The sequence below is a fragment of the Pituophis catenifer genome, unplaced genomic scaffold (assembly GCF_029215685.1).
Source record: "Pituophis catenifer annectens isolate HBS135680 unplaced genomic scaffold, rPitCat1.0.hap2 SCAF_1, whole genome shotgun sequence".
Taxonomy (NCBI): Eukaryota; Metazoa; Chordata; class Lepidosauria; order Squamata; family Colubridae; genus Pituophis; species Pituophis catenifer.
In genome coordinates, this window is record NW_027256881.1 from 54696751 (window position 1) to 54717024 (window position 20274).

Sequence of the window (20274 nt, forward strand, 5' to 3'; positions counted from 1 at the left end):
CATTCAGGATGGGTAATTACATTCCTAATAGAATTTCTGGCTTTCATTTTATGAAAATTCCTGGCAAGGGAGCTGTATTGTAGTAAAGGGAAAAGCTAGAAATAGTGGCGTTATTTTATCAGTTATTTTAAAACATAGTACAAGTTGCTTTCAGGTCTATCACACAGAGAGTGCCATCTACCATCGCTGAAGATTTCATACATAAAAGGAATGCCAGTCCTATTGGACATCAGGATTCAAGGCAGGCAGATGACTGCCTGCTCTTGTTTGGTTCAGCTGGACTCAGCATGTCCTACTGCCTCAGAATGTCCTACTGCAGAGCTCAGGAGCTGAGAAATAAAAGTGAAAGGCATTCATTCAGGAAGCATGCCAGCTAATTCAATCTGAGCCAGTTCATTATAGTCTCATATATTGCTTTTTGCAAATATGTTGAACTCCCATATAGGATGCCAATAGTTTCTTTCATCCAAGCAGCTGACATGAGCAAACTAAAACATCCTTTCCAATTTACCAAAGGCTTTAGGTCTCTATCTAGTCTTTTGGATAATAAGGTGAGGAAAGAATGCTGCCTCAGGATTTTCAGATACGACAGAACTCTCTGCCACTTTTTGTTTCAGTTGTGACTCCAATATACCTGAGGGCATAGTTGTCTGGATTGTCACTCTGAGCGGCACCCTCAGACCTGTCTCCAACTCAGATTAAGGATTGCCTGGAAGACTTGGCTGCCCAGCAACCATAAAGACAGTGGTGCTGGAAACTTGCATTCTTCAATATTGTGTTTGGGTTACAACTAGAACATACTGGGTCAGAGGCTTCTGAATAAGAAGCCTAAAAAGTGAAATCAAAAAATTAATATTCTTTGAGCTTTCAACTGTTTCTCTTCTGAGGAACTCACCTGTTCCATGCTGGAACTCAAGGATCCACATTTTTGTCTCAGGCCATTGTTGCAAACCATAAGGAAAGAACTGGCCAAGAGGGAAAAAAAGGATTGATCATCAACCAGAGATTTTGCATAGCTTAAGGAAAGAAAGCACGTTAAGACATTAACACATTTGTTGACTCAAGAAGTTTATGGTCCTTTCTTACTCAAACATGCCATATGTACTTCTTGTCAAGGTCAGAGCAGGACATACCATGGGGAACGGAGGCCTGTAATATAGAGTAGCAAATTTGTCAGTCTCTGAAAAAGTCTGAGAAGGGATATCACTATGCTATACTAGCTTACAGTTCTTCCTGTTGGCAGAGTTGGGTGCTAGCCAGAAGCTGCCCTGAATCCTTGCCAAAATTCTCTCAAGTTGTCTGTTCAACACTGGAAATCTTGCAACAACAGAAAAATCCACCCCAATTGGCTCTGTGGATTTAACCTAGCAGTCCTTCCTTCTTTGAATTGCCACAAAAAGGGTAGGGAGGAAAAAGCCCACAAAATGCTCATTTGGTATTCAGTGGGTAATGATAATCCAGAGAAGCAAAAAGGCAACGAACAATAGGAAGTTGGCATGATTTGCTTTTAGTATTGTCAGCCAACATAATTTGAGAGACATACAGCACCAACATTGCTCTGAATTGGCAGGAGAATATCACTCTCTGCTTTCTGGCACACTGAAAAGAAAAAAAATACACAGTTTAGTCTCCCTTCATAAATGCCTGTATTTCATGATTAATTTAAATAATATTGAAATGTAAGTTTCATTCACATCAAACTAGCTGATCTTGAATGTTAAATAGGGTTGGACTTGGTTAATATTGGGGTGTATTGCCACCAGGAAATATTAGAAATATAGACTAGGCAGTGAGAAAACTAGGTTTTTTTCCAGAAAATTATTCTTTAAAAAGGTAATGACAAACCATTGCTGAATAAACTAGATGGTCTACTGAACTGAGCTCAACTTGAAGGAGAAATCCACATTATATATTTTGTATATCAGGTGAGTTGTGAATGCCTATGCTTCAGGTTGATCTGTAGAGGGATCCAGCTTCTGTGATTAGAAATGGAAGATGTAATTACTTCTTTACCATAATGGCTTCCTAAACTGAATAAAGTTTGTTGCCACAGGGGACCTCCACTATATTTATTTATTTATTAAATCCATGGGCCGCTCATCTTAAATATATAACAATTCATAGAAAATGATCAATTTTATATATAGAGAGAGGGGGTGGGAGAGAGAGAGAGAGAGAGGGAGGGAGGGAGGGAGGGAGAGAGAGAGAGAGAGAGAGAGAGAGAGAGAGAGAGAGAGAGAGAGAGAGAGAGAGAGATTTCCCAGACCAAAATTAAAAATGATTTATTACCAAAAAAAAGTCACTATGTCATTATTTTACAAAACAAACATGCATTCATTGGTCTCCCTTGACATCCTGGTCCTAACACTTGGGAAATCAAAAAGTCTTAACAACCTTCCAGAAGGCAAAAAGGGTCAGGGCTCTAGCTTAGAAAGGTTTGATTCACAGATATCTTCTGAACTATTTCCGTCTAGTAGAACCAACAGTACTGATCTAGATGGAGATATCTAAGATTCCCAACACAGATGAAGTTACTGGATGAGGGTCATGAGGTAGTAATATTTTTACTCTTGTCCCACTCTTTATAAAATCCTAGTAAGACCACACCTGGAATACTGCAACCAATTTCAGTCACTACACAACAAAAAAGATATTGCTTCTCTGTTCTGGTCCTGTTAGACCTCTCAGCGGCTTTTGATACCATCGACCTTGGTATCATGCTGCACCGGCTGGAAGAGTTGGGGGTGGGAGGCACCGTGTTATGGTGGTTCTCCTCCTTTCTCTCCGACCGGTCGCAGTTTGTGTTGGCAGGGGGGCAGAGGTCGACCTCGAGGCCTCTCATTTGTGGAGTGCAGCAGGGATCGGTCCTCTCACCCCTTCTGTTCAACATTTATGTGAAGCCGCTGGGCGAGATCATCCGTGGCTTTGGGGTGAGATACCACCAGTACGCTGATGACACCCAGCTGTACATCTCCACCCCAGGCCACCCCAACGATGCCCTTGAAGTGATGTCCCAGTACCTGGAGGCTGTGCAGGTCTGGATGGGGAGGAACAGGCTCAAGCTCAACCCTTCCAAGACTGAGTGGCTGTGACTCCCGGCATCCCGATATAGTCAGTTGACTCCATCACTGACTATTGGGGGCGAGTCGTTGGCCCCCACAGAGAGGGCTCGCAATCTGGGAGTCCTCCTGGATATGCAGCTGTCTTTGGAGGAACATCTGATGGCTGTAACCAGGGGGACCTTTTATCAGGTTCGCCTGATTCGCCAGTTGCGGCCCTTTCTTGATCGGGATTCCCTGTGCACAGTCACTCACGCCCTCGTCACCTCTTGCCTTGACTACTGCAACGCTCTCTACATGGGGCTCCCCTTGAGGAGCACCCGGAGGCTCCAGCTGGTCCAGAACGCAGCAGCGTGGGTAGTGACGGGAGCAGCATGGCGCTCCCATGTAACACTGCTCCTGCGCGAGCTGCACTGGTTCCCGGTGGTCTTCCGGGTGTGCTTCAAGGTGCTGGTTATCACCTTCAAAGCGCTCCATGGCATAGGGCCTAGCTATCTTCAAGACCGCCTGCTGCTACCGACGACCTCCCATCGACCCGTGCGCTCCCACAGAGAGGGCCTCCTCTGGGTGCCATCAGCCAAACAGTGTAGGCTGGTGACCCCCAGGGGGAGGGCCTTCTCTGTGGGGGCACCTACCCTCTGTAATCAGCTGCCCCCAGAGATAAGGAGAATCCAGGACCTCAGTGCCTTCCGTCGTGCCCTTAAAACCCATTTTTTCAAGCAAGCCGGGCTGGCTTAAGAAGAAATTTTTAAATGTTTTTAAATGTTTTAAATGTTTTAATTGGTAGTGAGTTTTAATTGGGCCAAATTTATATATCTTTTAATTGTTTTTTAATATTTGTCCTGTATGTTTTTTAATTCTGGCTGTACACCGCCCTGAGTCCTCAGGGAGAAGGGCGGTATAGAAATTCAATAATAAATAAATAAATAAATAAATAAATAAATAAATAAATAAATATTCAGACTTTGGAAAAAGTTCAGAGAAGAGCAACTAAGATGATCAAAGGCCTGGAGGCTAAAACATGATGAACAGTTGCAGGATTTGGTTTGGCTAGTCTAGAGAAAAGAAGAACTGGGGTGACATGATAGCAGTATTCCAATATTTGAAGGGCTGCCACAAAGAAAGGGGGGGTCAAATTATTCTCCAAAACCAGACAGGAGGAGAAACAATGGTTGGAAACTAACCAAAGAGAGAAGCAACCTAGAATTAAGGAGAAACTTCCCAAACAGTGAAAACAATTAACCAGTGCAACAGCTTGCCTTCAGAAATCATGGGTGCTTCATCACTGGAATTTTTTAAGAAAAGGCTGGACAGCCACTTGTCTGAAATGGTATAGGGTCTCCTGCTTGAGCAGGGGGCTGGACTAGAAGACCTCCAAGGTCCCTTCCAGCTTATTCAGTTCTACATTCTTATATATAGCAGGCTATGCCTGGACAGCTTTACACAACTTGCATCAGTTTTGACGTTCCTCCTGTCACTTATGTCAGAAGAAAAACTTTCCCTTTCATCTGGAAAAGAGGAAATAGTCATATTTCATTGACCTAGTGGGGAATCTGTTAAAAGAAAAAATATAATGTTTTGTAAGTCCACTACTGTTCCTCTCTGACCAGTTTCTATTCTTAACAATGGCTACACATAGGACAGAGTCGGTGAACTTGTTTTTCAGAGCACAATTTGTCAAACATAGACCCACATACCATCCCACATAATGCCTCAGTCCTGTCTTGCCTGATACAGCAAAAGCTGTGGATTTAAGGACATGTCCCTTTTCTCACATGTAAACATTTGGGGAATAGATGTGAAGTACAGAAACCCACAATCAGAAGGGAGAGAATATTTTGGCAACTCTGTATATCAACAAATAAAAGTTCAGACATTGCCTGGATTGAATTAAAGCACAGCAGAGAAAACACATACCTGGACTCATGCTGGTGCAAGGTCAAAAAATACCATTTTAAAAGCAAAGCCCAAGAGCATCATTGCAGGCTGCCTCCTCAACGGGATAGAGGAGAGCTGAAGATGGCATCATAAATGACCACTGAAGTGATGCTTGCCTGCAGTTAGCAGGTCACCCAGAAGAGCCCTAAGACTGGCTAAATGAATATATGGAGATGTGGGTTTGTCATTTCCTCAGCAGGCTCCTTGTTCAAGCTGTGCATGTTAATGTGACTTGCCATATTTCGTTTCTAAAGTTTAATGTTTTAATGAGCATACTTAGCTGGGGAAGTAATCCATTTCTACAGTGGAACTCTATGCTCTGCTAAGTAATTCAGCTATAATGCCAGAAAAAGTGAAAAGCACGTCATGGAATGCTTCTGTGGAAATAGGCAAAAACAGCTTATCTTTTAATGCAGAGGTGGGACATATGTGGCCTTCTAGATAATGCTGTATTACAACTCTTAGCAATTCCAGCCAATACAAGGATTGCAAATTTTAATTTATCCACACTAGGAGAATTATATATCCCACATCCCTGTTCTAATTAATAGGTTGCTTGTGAAACCATGAAAAATAAAGTAGGACTAAAAGTAAACTTTATATGGGAGAAATGTCTTCCAGGCCAGGCAAAGCTATAGATGGATTTAGGGTAACTATTAGGATTAGATAAAGGATTAGATAATTTTCAAGATCCAACTCCAAATGTATGTATGTATGTATGTATGTATGTATGTATGTATGTATGTATATACCTATGTATGTATGTATGTATGTGTATACATACATACATACATACATACATATAAAACACACACAGAGCATTAGATAAATTATTATTATTAAACATAATTTCAATACTGATAATAATAATAAACCTCTCTGTATTCTAATATTGTCCAGGGTTGTTGTTTTTGTTTTGTTTTGTTTTTTTATTTATTTATTTAAAAAGTTTTAACAGTCATTACAACAATTTTTCTCTTGTACTTTTTCCAGACACACAATAGAGCATTCCTTAATATATGACTTTTAAAAGTCTTGTCCACTTTCTTATCATATAATAAATAAGCATGCCACCCCTAAACCAAATCGTATCCCTCAATATTCAGTATTCTTTCTTCTGTTGAGTTCATCCAATCACTCATTGCTGATAGGGCAGCTGCCTCATAATATAGTCTTAAATTGGGCATTTTGAGACCTCCTCTTTCATGTGTATCCTGCATTATTTTTTGTTTTATTCTCGGTCTCTTCCCTGCCCAAACAAAATTATTAATACCCTTCTGCCATATCTTCAAATTCTCATCTTTTTTAAGTATTGGTATCATTTGAAAAAGAAACAAAAACTTAGGCAAAACATTTATTTTTACTGCTGCTATTCTTCCTAGCAAGGATAATTGTAATTTTTTCCAGTTTTCCATCTCTCTCTGTATTTTTTGCCACAATGGATCATAATTATACTTAAATAATTTTGCATTTGATGTCATAATATAAACCCCTAAATACTTAACTTTTTTTACAATTTCAAGTCCTGTTAGTCTTTCTAATTCATCTTTTTGATTTATAGTCATATTTTTAGTTATTATCTTCGTTTTCCCTGCATTTATTTTAAATCCAGATACTTGTCCATATTGATTAATTATATCCATTAGACCTACAACCGACTGTAATGGTTGGGTTAAGGTAACAACCAAATCGTCTGCGAATGCTCGTAATTTATAGTCATACTGCCTAATCTTACTTCCACTTATTTTGTCTGACCCACGTATCTTACTTAACAAAAATTCCAAAGTCAAAATAAACAATAATGGAAACAAAGGACATCCTTGTCTTGTTCCTTTTTCTATATTAAAAGTATCTGTTGAACTACCATTAATTATTATTTGCGCTGTTTGTTTCTGATATATTGCCTTAATAGATTTTGTGAAATGTTCCCCAAACTGCATCTTTTCTATTATTTTCGATAAAAATTGCCAATTCAATCGATCAAATGCTTTCTCTGCATCAAGAAATATCAGCACCACAGGGATTTGATTGTTCTTCCCCAAATACTCCAATAGGTTAACAACTTGCCTTACATTACTCTTCATTTGTCTACCATTTATAAAACCAGTTTGATCATTATGAATCATTTGTTGCATGACTGTCATTAACCTATTTGCTAATATTTTAGCAAAAATCTTGTAATCTGTATTTAAAAGTGATATGGGCCTATAATTTTTTGGCTGGGTGTGGTCTTGCTCCTCCTTTGGAATCAAAGAAATATAAGCTGACCTCCAAGATGGGGGTACATCTCCTCCAGATTGTATATTAATAAATAATTCTTTAAACGGACCCACCATTTCTAACTGCAAATGTTTATAATAAGCAGCTGTCAATCCATCCGTCCCAGAAGCTTTACCCACTTTCAACTGCTTAATTGCAGACATAATCTCCTCAGTGGTTATTGGTTGATTTAAACCCTCCCTTTGCTCTTTTGTAATTGTAGGAATACTCTCTTTCTGTAGATATCTATCTATATCTGTACCTTGAATTTTATCACCAGCATATAACCTCGTATAAAATTCTAAAAATGCTTTAAATCTAATTTTAATACTTTGCTGATAAACCTCTTTACCTTTATATTCTATTTTCTCTATGGTCCATGACTTTTGTTTTTTCCTTAACAAATATGCTAACCACCTCCTTGGTTTATTAGCATTACAAAAAGTATTATGTTTAGCATATTGCAAATTAGTTGCGACCTGATCAGCCATTAACATATTAAATTGCCCTCGCAATAAATTAATTGCCTCTTTTATTTTCTTATCTGCTGGATTCAATATCAAAGCTTGTTCTTTTTTTCTAATTTCGTCTTCTAAATCCTTCCTTTTTTTTTTCCTGTTTGCGTCTATATTTATTATTCAAATATATCAGAATGCCTCTCATATATGCTTTGCTTGCATCCCAAACCATTTCCATAGATGTACCCTTCTGCATATTTTTAATAAAAAATTCTTTCATAAATTTTTTACATTCTTTTACATTTTCCTCATATCTAAACAGATTTTCATTTAACCTCCAAGACCTCTTAGATCTCCTTCCATACTCTAATTCCATCCAGACTGGACTATGATCCATTAAAACTCTTGGACAAATCTTCGTCTTCTTCACTCTGGAAAAGAAATCATTTGTAATTGGTATAAAATCAATCCTTGAGAGAGATTGATGTCTATCAGAAAAAAAGGTTAAGTCTTTTTCTTCGGGGTTTCTCTCTCGCCAAATATCTCTCAGTTCCATATCCTCTATCATTTCAAAAAACGATTTTGGCAATCTGGCATGTGTTGAAATGTTCTGCAAGAGCCCCTTCTTATCTTTTTTAGTGTCCAAAACTCCATTCCAATCACCCAATAAAATACATGATTTATAGTCCCATTGTAATAACTTGGAATGTAAAAGCTTATAAAATTTTTCCTGTTGTTGGTTCGGTGCGTAGACTCCAATTAAAAGTATTTTTTCTCCTTTTATTAAAAGTTCAATTGCTATAAATCTTTCTTGATCATCTGCTTCAATTAATTTAGCAATTAAGTCTTTTTTTAGGTATATAACTATACCATTCTTCTTCTCAGGAGCAGATGCAACAAAATGTATACCTAACCTTGCATTTATTAAGTATTTTTGATCTTTACTTCTGATATGAGTCTCTTATAAACAAATTACATCATTTTTAAACTGTTTCAAATAATGAAATATTTTTCTCCTCTTTTGTGGTAAATTTAGGCCATTAACATCCCAGGTCAAAAATCTAGTTGCCATTCTTGGCCCTCTGAAGCACTTGGAGCATCTGCTGGAAATCTCCATGCATTTTACTTTTTGGTCTTGCTCCTCCCACTGCTTCTGTTTTGGTAGTATCTTGAATCATTTGAAGTTGCTACACTCTTAATTCCTCTTGTCGCTTGGCTGCCACTCGAGTTTGTCTTTGATCCTTAGGTTCTTCTATCTCCAAAGCTTGAACAGTAGTCGAAAATTGTATTAATTCTTCTTGAATAATCAAATCACCCTTTTGGGCCTGTGCCAACAATTCTTTCTTGCCCCCTCTATTTCCATCTTCCTTCTAGCTTCCTGGGGCTGAGGGCATTCAGCCTTTAATACATTGGTATAGAAATCTCTTGCCTTCCACACTGAATTGAGACGGTATCTTTCTCCTGAATAATTCACCACTAGACCAGCTGGAACTTCCCATCTATACTGTATCTGATGGTTTCTCAGTTCTTCCACCAGAAAGGTATAATCCTTTCTGGCTCTCAACATTTTGGGGGGAATTTCTTTCAGTGTTAAAACCTCCTGCCCCTGCACTTGAAGCTTATTTTTAAAAGTGACTTGTAGGATTTCATTGCGTAATCTCCTTGTTGTAAAATAAACTACAATGTCTCTTGGTAGATGTTTCTGTCTGGCCACCCATGAATTGACACGATAAATTTTGTCAATTTGCCATTCAAAATTTGCTTTTTGATCTTCCATTATCTGTGCAAATGCTTCTGAAAAGATCTCTCTCAAATTCTCTTGCTTGTTTTCCTTGAGGCCTCTTATTCTCAAAGCAAATTCCATGTCTCTATATTGTATCATTATCACATCTGCCTCTGCTCTTTCCATCTTGTCCTGGACCTCCCCCATTTTATTTTCCAAATTCTCATTAGACTGCTTAATTTCTTCCACTTTTTCATCTATTGCTTCAATGTGTCCTGCCAATCCTTGTACTGCCATAATAATATCTTCTCTAATTTCTTGGTTTCGTTTTTGAATAGTCTCTTTAACCTGAGCAATTTCTTCAGCAACTTCTCGAATTTGCTCCTGAAATATTGAAGCAATTTTTTTTTCCGTAACAGAGGCTTGTGTTTTGAGGGCTTCCTGCAACATTTCAAATGTTAATATTGTTGGTTCCGTTGGAACAGAGAGAGATTGCAGTCTGGACATTTGAGCTGGCAAAGTCCCAGCATTTTTGGGGACAATAGCCTTAATTTGTTTTGAAGCCATTTTTAGTTTCCAATTTAAATTTAATCAGCTGCCAGAATAATAGATCCACCAAATCCAGAAATCAGTTTTTAAATAATATCAATCCTTTTTTTAAAAAATCACTGCTGTTATCTTTAATCTTCTCTTTTTTTTTTTAAACACAAATCTCTAATTTTGAACAGAGTCTGCGAACACTAAAAGAAACTTTCTTTTTTTAACTTTCGCTTTCACGCCCCATTAAAGCTCAATCGCCATCTTGGTTTCACTTTCTCCCCTTAATAAGTCAGAAGGAAGTAATACACATTTGGAGTTAAAGTTCAGTACTTGCAGATCGAATCTCTCCTGAGTTTGCTCAGCCTGCTTCCGAATGATGTTTATTCAAGCGTTGTTTGCAGGGGTGGTCGCAGTGTCTTCTTCTGCTTGAAGCAGAAACATCCCGGATCCAGAGCTCTGTCGGGCTTCCAGGGAGCTCTCACCCTTCGAGCCCCAGAATTGTTACTGGGGCTCCTTGGGGAGCTCTACCTACACCTGTCTGCTCTCTTCCTCCCCTTTTCCTGGGGAGAAAGTTTTCAAGCCGCTAGACAGCTGATTTGTGCTGTTCTAGCGGCTTTACGAGATCACAGGGCTTGCGCTCAAGAAAAGAGCGTCCTCGGCACCTGCGGTGCCACTGGAAGTCATTTTTGTTTTGTTTTTTGAATGTTTGTACTTTCCTGAATTTTCAGAACTTTAATTTTGTAAATTCCTTGTCCTTTTCCTATTTCCTATTTCTATAAGCACATGCAAATTCATACTGCACTTTATTGAGACTTACCAAAATTGCAAAAGTTTTATAGTCATTGTTTTATAGTCATAGTCATTGTTATGACTATGTTTAGTCATAACAATGTGACGAACCCAATTTTAAATGGCAAATAGCAGCATTAGGAAGGGATTTTATATATAGGAATAAAAGGATCACAGAGGTACTTGGTTACTCTAAACCTAAGTGAAATCAGTTAGACTACTTTGGTGTATGGTATTTTAATTAATAGAAATCCAAATACTATCAGAGCATAATTGAAAAATTTATAATAACCTTCAGAGGAAAAGATAAAACCAATTTTTCTAATATCAAGAGACATAACTATATAATTGTTGGCAATACCTTCTTACTGCATTCTTTGTACTTCTCTCTGCCACTGCTTGAATACAAAATTATTCATTATAGAAAACAATCCTCTGTGTATTTTAACATGTAGTTGTTAAACCATATCTAGAGAGAGGGGGGATTTGCTATTTAAAAATCATATTAATATTAATGTACATATTTAGGCATATTTAAATGCTAAGCTGAGCTGGGAACTCTTCCAGCGTAGTAAGTGCCCTGTGTTTAATGACAGAGATTTCACAGAGGCCTTGGATGTAGTATCTGGTACCAAAACTAAACAAAGCCTGTCCAACAACTAAAATGCATAACAGAAAATTAGAGATGAACTATGTGAAAGTAATATTAATATAAGAGATTTATCTAGTACAGTTACAGACACAGACATAAACAAAATTCCTGGGTTAGAAACGCTAGAATGATCTAAAAAGTACCTAGAAAGATGCTATGAAGAAGAGAAAAACAATGAATGCTATGAATGGAAACATTTAGAATTCCATATTACCTTTCCTGCTTTTTAAAGTCTCTATGAAATGAATGGAAAATGACATACAAAGTTAGGCATCATTGCTATGCAAATAACAGTTAGTACTGTTTTGGTTTTTTTACCTTTTTATCATATCAGATCAGTCTAAATCAAATGGAACTAATTGTAGTGCTAGACAGTTGCTTATTCAAGATCCAGTCCACCCTTCTAAAAGGAGCCATGTTTAGGGATGCACCTGAGCCCAACCTATCCCTAGATTCTTGGTTGACGGTACAGTTTATTTTTAGCATTTGTCTACAAGGTTTATCTTCTAAATTAAACTTCTAAACTGGCCAGTTTATCTTCCAAATTAGTCTATTATAATGCAGTCTACACAGGTAGACTGAAGACAGTACAGAAAATTCAATTACTGCAGGATATGATGGATTTCTTATTCTAGTCCATCACTTGGTTAGAAGTATCATCATTAAACAATCATATACTTCTCAGGCAAAGACAAAGCATTCAGTCTTGCCAGTAAATATGTACCATAAGTGGTTTCTCTTGGGGAAGTCTCAACATGCCCCCTTTTAGCAGATCTTTTGATAAGACTTTTTTCCAACTCAAGGGGAGCTAGGGAAGATAACCTCAATATTAACAAACTCATTTTATAGTGAATATTCAGCCAAGTCCTTCTTTTTTACTCCTATATACAAGTGAATATCCTTTTCTTTCAATGTTCATTATGTTCACTTTTTCTGCTTTATTTTGAATTGTGCTGTTGAACTCTGTCCTTACTTTTTGTTGGTGGTGGGTTTATTTCTTTTCTTAGAAGTGAATTAATGTAATGTTGGAAATCACTATAAAGCTTGCTATTGAAATATTCTTAGTAAATGTGGAAAGGGGCTCTAAGATCAGCTGAAGTGAGACAAGTAAACCCTTATACTGTCTAGAAAGAAATGCAGTGCTCTTTGATCTCCAAACCAGCCAGATTATATAGAAGCTACAAAGTGTGACGCTGATGCTTATTTCCCACAATATGGCATATAGAAGGAATAAGAATGGAGCTCAAGGCTAAAGCATTATAACTGTATCTCTTGAGTGGCTGAGAAAGTATTGAAACCAGCATAAGCCATCTCTGAAATGATTACCAAAATAGTTATTCCATCTTACTGCATCTCTGTTGTGTAAAATAAGGTATATAAGAAAAGGAAGTGGCATTTATATTCCAGGAAATGAGAAACTTTTATAGAAATTCAACTTTAGATTATTCTGGGTGGAGGGAAGATTGAGCAGAGATTGGAGCGAGTCACATGCAACCACTGGAGAAGTATTTTCAGCAGTTCTTCATAGTATATGAAGAGAAAAGAAGAGAGGAAAGGAGAGGGAGGAGGATGAGGAGGAGGGGAAGGGAGAGGGAGGAGGAGGAGAGGAGAGGAGAAGGAGAAGGAGAAGGAGAAGGAGAAGAGAGGAGAGGAGAGGAGAGGAGAGGAGAGGAGAGGAGAGGAGAGGAGAGGAGAGGAGAGGAGAGGAGAGGAGAGGAGAGGAGAGGAGAGGAGAGAATAAACAGAGTTGGAAGGGACCCATAATTTCTGGAGGCAAATTGTTCCAGTGATTAATTGTTCTACTGTAACTGTTAGGAAATTTCTCCTTAGTTCTAAGTTGCTTCCGTTCTTGATTAAATGAATGGTGAATATGATTAATTTGACATCATTCAGATTGTTGCTATTTCTTAGCATGCTGTTTTAATTGATTTTGCATACATTTTTCTCTCTTAGCTTCAGATATCATGGCTAATCCAAGGCACATTGCTTGGAGATGTCTCCCTTGTCCTTGTTGAGAACAAGACTGGAAAAGAGCAGAGCAGAAAGCTCTGGCACTTGAATGACCAGAAAGGATTGGGAATATGGCAAAAGATGATCAGACCTCTCCCTGATGTTTTTGACAGGTAGGATATATCATGCTTCTTCATATGTCATTTAGCAATGAATTCTTGAATGAGTGTTGAATGACTGAAACTGCTGATAAGCAATTAAGACCAGTTAAGCTTTTCTCATTTAAATTCAGATTTAAGCTTTTTATTTGAAAGCAGTGTGGTTTTTTTAAAAAATGAATTCCATCTACTTGGGCTTGGTTGTCCAATACTTAATGGGATCAACACAGTCATAGACAGAAAATATAACTTTTTCTCTATTGCCATTGTTCTGAGAACAATTCCTTTTCCTCTCTCTTTGCGTGGAGAAGAGCATCAGACATGCTTGCCCATAGCTCATTCTTTATTTGTTCTTGCTGCCTGCTGATGATGAATGCAGGGAGGTTCTTTTTGAGCCAGTGACTGGTTTCATGATGATTCAGTTCAAAACTGCTTCTTTGACCCGAGACATAATATAGGCAGTCACTTCAGGAGATAGGCTTAGTATCTTTCTAGCATACAATGCACCTTTGGAGGGTCTTACAAAAGGTAGGTTTTCTGCTGCCTTGCACAGGTTTTTCAATGGATTGAAATCATAGACACACTGTAGCAGAAATGAAGTAGATATTATTTTGATCACAGAACGAATACAAGAGACTTAAAAGCTTTAGCTATTGGGGTCTCCACTAAATACGGCCCTAGAGAACCCCCAAGGCACATGTCTAGTCACACAATTCACCAGTCTCTCAATACTCAAATCTACACAAATGCATCCTATTTTATAAAATAAAGACAAAAGCTCTTAATTGTTAATCAGAAAATATTGCTGCTCTAAAATAATAAGTAATAAGAATTTGCTATTAACTCTTGGGAATCCAAAACAGCTAACTCTGTATCTTGTTCAAGATACAAAAGTTTCCCACAAACACCACCACTAAATGAAAATCAAATCCCAATCTACTTTTTAAAAAATCTGATGTTCTCCTCATCTGTCATCTTTGGGACATTTACATCTCCCCTCCTCAAGTGGCTGAAGAGAGGGAAAGCTTGGCTGAAATTTTCAACCCTGCTGTTGTGCCTTATTTTTTAAGTAGTTTAGTATTCCATGACTCTTTCAATGAGAAAATGTGGAGATCTAAGGCTTTAATGTCTGCTTTATTTGTAAATTGTAAATTGAGTGGCTGAGCAGAAATGGCTGGAAAGAAATATCTTTCAAACCAGTTTGTAAGGACTAAAGCTGAAGAGATGGGGACTAATAGTTCTCATGCTAGAAAGAACTACCAGTGTATATAATTTCCACTGAAGGCCAAAAATGTAAACTAAAATAGAAGATAGATAGATGACAGACTGGAGAAGAGAGAGAGAGAGAGAGAGAGAGAGAGGGAGGGAGGGAGGGAGGGAGGGAGGGAGGGAGGGAGGGAGGGAGAGGGAGAGGGAAAGAGAGGAATGATTGTGTGTTTGTGATTTGTAGGAGACACATATTGCACAGCTTCTATTTTGTCTGCATTAAAACCACTTATCTAGTTGTCTTGCATCTGTGAACTTCTCTTGCAGCAAATTCCTGAATACTAGATGAAATATCTGAGAATCAAGATGTATTGCCTAGCCTGTCACAAAGTCTAATACAGATTTACTGGCTGTGTACCCCATGGGATTGCACTTTCAGTAGATTCATGGCTATTTTGGTCTCTTTATGCTTCATGCTGTTTCTCCCAAATTTGCATTTCTCCCTCCCTTTCCTTCCCATTTTCTGTCTTACTAACGTATGAATGCCCAGTAAGATTTGACAGATAACTCAAACATTAGATTCTTCCAACCAGTCAGGTATCTTTCCCCTTCCATCTCTCACTGATGATAGTAATCAACGTGGGTGATGTAGTAATTAAGATATAGCAGTAGGACAAAGTCTACTTTCAGCCATTGAAGTGTATTGGATTACAAAGTGCCAGTCATTTTCTCTGTACCCTTACAAGATTATTATGAGGAAAAATCAGAGAAAATAATATTATATCCACCAATGAGCTAATTGAACAATCTGATAATGTGCCATCAAGTTCGTTCAAACTCTTAGTGACAAAATAGATAGACCTTCCCTAGGATTACCTCTCCCCATTCTGGCCCTTCATTATGTACTAATGTCATTGTAATTGGGTCCATTCACTTTGCTGCTTTTTTTCTCTTTTCTTTCACCTTTCTCAGCATTATAAGCTCCTCAAAAGAGCAGGTCTTCACATAATATGTCCAGAATATGACAATATGAGCCTGGTCATTTATGCCTCAAGTGAAAGTTGAAGAAGATGGGATAGAAATCTAATAAATAAATAATATTCACCACTTTCTCTATAAAAGAAAAGGTTTTTTAGAGATCACAGAGGGATTTATTTGTCTCAGGAACATCTCTATATTCCTAGCTGTCTTCCCCAATGCTAACCTAAAAACATGAGAAAGTTCTGAGTGCTTAAGCCTTTGTTGCAAATAATATATTTATTGTTTGTGTCTCAGCCTTAACTCTTTTGTTCATGTTAAAACCAATGCATATAATTTTAAGGGCACCTTGGTGGAGATACTATGCCGAAAATGTATTTCATCTTCCTGACTCTTAACATAGCATAGCATAGTGTGGGTTAATACAAAAAGCATTCTGTTGTGGATATGAAATTAATGTACGATATAAAACTATCAGCATTGCCTCCTTTGGTGTTCTTTGTTGCCTCTGCCCTCCATAGTAAGATGTAGTGGCTTCATTTCTTTTAGTTATCTTCCATTTTTCAGTAGCTTTTTAAAATTCATTTGTCTAGCATCATTTATGTGTTGCCAAGGTAACAATTTCCCCCTAAACCCTATCCATTCTCATATACTTCACTTGTGAGGCTCCATTCTGACTCTCATATTCTGTGCTGCTTTTCTTCCAAGTGTCTGCATGGTCAAATGCAAATTTATTCATCTTTATCATATTATCATATAGAAGCTGTTTCATATTCATCTTTTTCTTAGAGACTTAATATGGTCTATGGAGAGCTCTAAAACAATCTTCAGCATTCAAAACAAGATTTTTGAAAGAATTCTGGAATTTGGGAAGTAATCAACACAACTATTTTATCAGGAACAATATAAACATGGTGTTAAGATGCCTGCAAAAATAAAATTGAGAAGTCCTACAGTAAAACTATTGGGTTTTTTCCCTTTCCTCCTCCACTTAATTACACCTGCATAGGTGCATAAATTTATTTATATTTATTTGGACAATTTTTTAACAGCGTCTATTTTCATGGACTCTCATGACTGAGAAACAGATTATAAAATTATCAATATAGATTTACACCCATACAGTACTGTAAATCTTTTTCCAAATCAATCTCAGTTAGGAGTAATTTCAGAGAATATCCATGCAATTTTCTTGCAATGATTTGCCAATACTTTTGCTGTATTTGTGGATTTTTAGATGGATTCCCCATCTAACCTGCAACCTAGATCTCCCATCCAGATACAAATTTTGTGGAAAAGAATTCCTCTTCTTAGATTTCTTCAGGTTTTGCATATATTTGTCACAAAAAGTTATTAGAATTTAGTCTAATATACAGTCAGTCAGTTCAATTAAACTAGGGGTAGTTGTAGGAATATTCCATTCATCAATAGAGGCTGATTTTGGCCAGACCTGCCCTATATATACTGTATTTCATAAATATTGGGTCCCTTTTCACAGTTCTCACCATAACAATACAAGAAAGATCTCTTTTTCTCAACATAATTTTCCAGAGACTTGAAGTCATTGCTGGCTATAATTCTAGACAAAGGTTCAAAATCATTTCTAAAGTTTTGGATCTTCACCAGCCCACCATCTGAGTCATAGTCTTGAAATGGAGATTTAGAAGAGTTGCAATTATCTTGTCAAAATCACTCCAAAAGAACAAGTTAAAATTATTCAAGAGGTTGCAAAATATTTTAACATTGGCCATATTGAAGGATATTTTTGAACAATAGACTCAGAAGTTAATTTTAAGAGTATCTGCCTCTACAGATTGTGTTAAGAAGATGTTATGGAAGTGGAACTGATTTTACATGACAAGGTTGAGACTGAATTGAAAGTGAATTTAAAAATAACAGACAACAAGAATGACATGGAAAAAGATGTTACAGTGAACATACAAAAGAAACTGGCTGATGTCTTAATAATTAAAAGGGATATACAAATAACATACTAAGTGAGTGACCTGGATAATTTCCCTTTATTGGATTTACAAAAGAGGTATATTGAAGTTTTGAAGAATTTTGAGAGAAGGGACAAAGAAAAAGTCAAAAGAAATCAAGTTCTAGGATATTATTTGGACTAAAGATCAAAATTGTTAGAAACAAAGGGAAGAAATATTAAGTTGTTTACCTGATCAAGGTTAAAATACATATGTTGTTATCTCTGTTAACCACTAATGAACTTTTGCTGACATCAGGATTGAAATGGAGGCTTTAAGGATTTGTTTATAAATAAAAGATGGGAAATAGGAAGAAGAGATTATTTCTTTTATTTTAAGGGAAGATGATAAATTACTAAAATTGTTTAAACTTATGATGAATGGGAAAGCCATTTCTTTATATATATATTCTTTACTCTGTTGTTATTTTTTCTTTCTATTTTGTTGATCAACTGAAGTTGAAATAGAATAGGTCATGTAGTAAGATAGTGATACCATGTACGCAAGTTAGTGATGAAAACAAAGGATAAAGAAGTGCAATTTAATCATTTTGATTGACCAAATGAAAGTCTAGATCTAAAGTCCATAAAACCATTGCAGCATGTCTTGAAACAAGTATTTCATTCTAAAAAAAAAAACCTTAAATATTATTGAGTTAAAACCGTGGAAATATGAGCCAAAATTCCTGTAAAGTTATGAGTGAGATGGATAATAATTGGTTGTAGCTATGGAAGTCAAAATAGTACACCCAGTTACTAAATCTAAGGGGAGCAATTTCTTTTCCATGATGACACATCACACTGGGCTTATTTATTTATGAAATAAATTAAAGAAGCACCAAACGGTAGTGTTCTTTGTTCACTCAAGCTCCTGACATGAACGTTTAGTGGCAAAAATAAACAAGGCAAAACAATGTGAAAAAAACCTCACATTTTTTCCACAGAATTATGCTAAACAGGCCTGACCCTGCTGAGCTTCCAAACTAGGCCAAGTTAGCAATGTTCCCGTTGTCAGATATTTTCTTAAAGGTTTCTTTATGTTTTCAGTTTCATCAGGTATCTGAACAGAATAAGTGATCCCCTCCCTTTACAGGATCACTGACCTTTTTCAGAGTGCTTTCAAAAGTATTCTATTCTTTATTTGTATATTTAAAAACAAATAACATGGTTCTTGATTGATCCATGATCTAACAGAAATTAAACCTTTCCATATTGTCCTAGTCTTGAGTGCTTAGACAAGTGGGAATAAATACGATTATAGAACTAGGGATATGTAATTATTCCTGATTATATTCTAACATGGGATAAACAGTTATAATAGATAGAGAGAACCAGCATTTCATTATTATTATAGCCATGTTTTAAGTCAGGCTGTACTGTACTTTCGCTTTTTTTAAAATATGTTTTTACAATCTCGATTACATATTTTATACATTCACATTTGTGAACTTCTCGCATGGCTGCTCTGAAGCCAACAGTTATTAAGAACACAACAAAGTTGCCTGACTACTCCTCAGCTGTTAGAGGGATTCAAAACACTAAAGGAACCATTTCTACTTGTACTATCCATCAGAATAGTTGTATTATCCGTTTAATCATAAAATCTTTAACTTATTTAGTTTCTGAATCATATTTCATCCAGCAAGTGCTCTGAGTTTCATACAAGATTTTCAAATTCAACCAGGTCTCTAAATATTCCACCTTGTTTACACAGTTCCTTGATACCATGTTACTTATTTCAAGCTATTGAAAGTTATTGAAACCAGGTGATTCAGACCATTATGAAGAAAAAGTATCACAGATTTAATCTTTTTTATTATTAATAATCAAACCTTGCAATCTATATGAGTTATTTTCTCTCCATTGAATGTGGCTTTTATGTATTTTCCTCACCACAAAACATGCAGAAGGGATGAATCTGGACTATTTATTTTTCTGAATTTATTTCAAACTATCAGTATGCTACTTATTATTGCACAATCTCTTACTGATTCAACATTTCCTGCTACCTGGTGATCTTAATTCTCCAAACAATAAAGAGAAGACACTCATAGCTTGGGAGACAAACAATGGGCAAACTAAAAGTGACATTCAGTCATATGCAGGTTTTTTTGAAGTATTTATTTCTAAAGGCAGCCATGGACTCTGGAGTCTGAAGTAGGAAACTCACATATGGTGGAATGTTTCTTAATCTTTTCTCCTGTAGTGAGTAGTTCCTCACTTGTTTTTCTTTCAAGGGGAAAGAAAACATGAAATGTAGGGAAGATATCTCTGGCAATCTCTGCTCAATGTAGTTTCAGTTCATGTTATCAGGCAGTGATGATACAATCAGGGAATGGATATATTAAGAAACAAGAATGGTGGACTAATGATTTCTGATCGTATGTCACATTTCTATTTTGCTATACAGAACAATAATCCTATGGTGCAATTCCCCTAAGCATCATGAATCGAAAATATTTTCCCTGTACCTTGCCCCAAATAATTTTCTTTACAAATAATTAACTCCCACAGCAATTTATTTTCCCCAAACTGTTATTTTCTTTCAAACCTCTAGAAATGATTTCTTCTTCAATCAAGGAA

The 20274-nt window shown here is 36.8% G+C and overlaps 1 protein-coding gene across 1 annotated transcript in view; it reads left to right on the top strand.

Moving 5' to 3' along the window:
• Positions 1-20274, top strand: part of ALK (ALK receptor tyrosine kinase) — a 650975-nt gene that overhangs the window by 532261 nt on the left and 98440 nt on the right. Inside the window, exon 9 of the mRNA XM_070957560.1 lies at positions 13372-13541. Coding sequence (XP_070813661.1) covers positions 13372-13541 — 170 coding nt within the window. The remainder of the gene's footprint in view (positions 1-13371; positions 13542-20274) is intronic.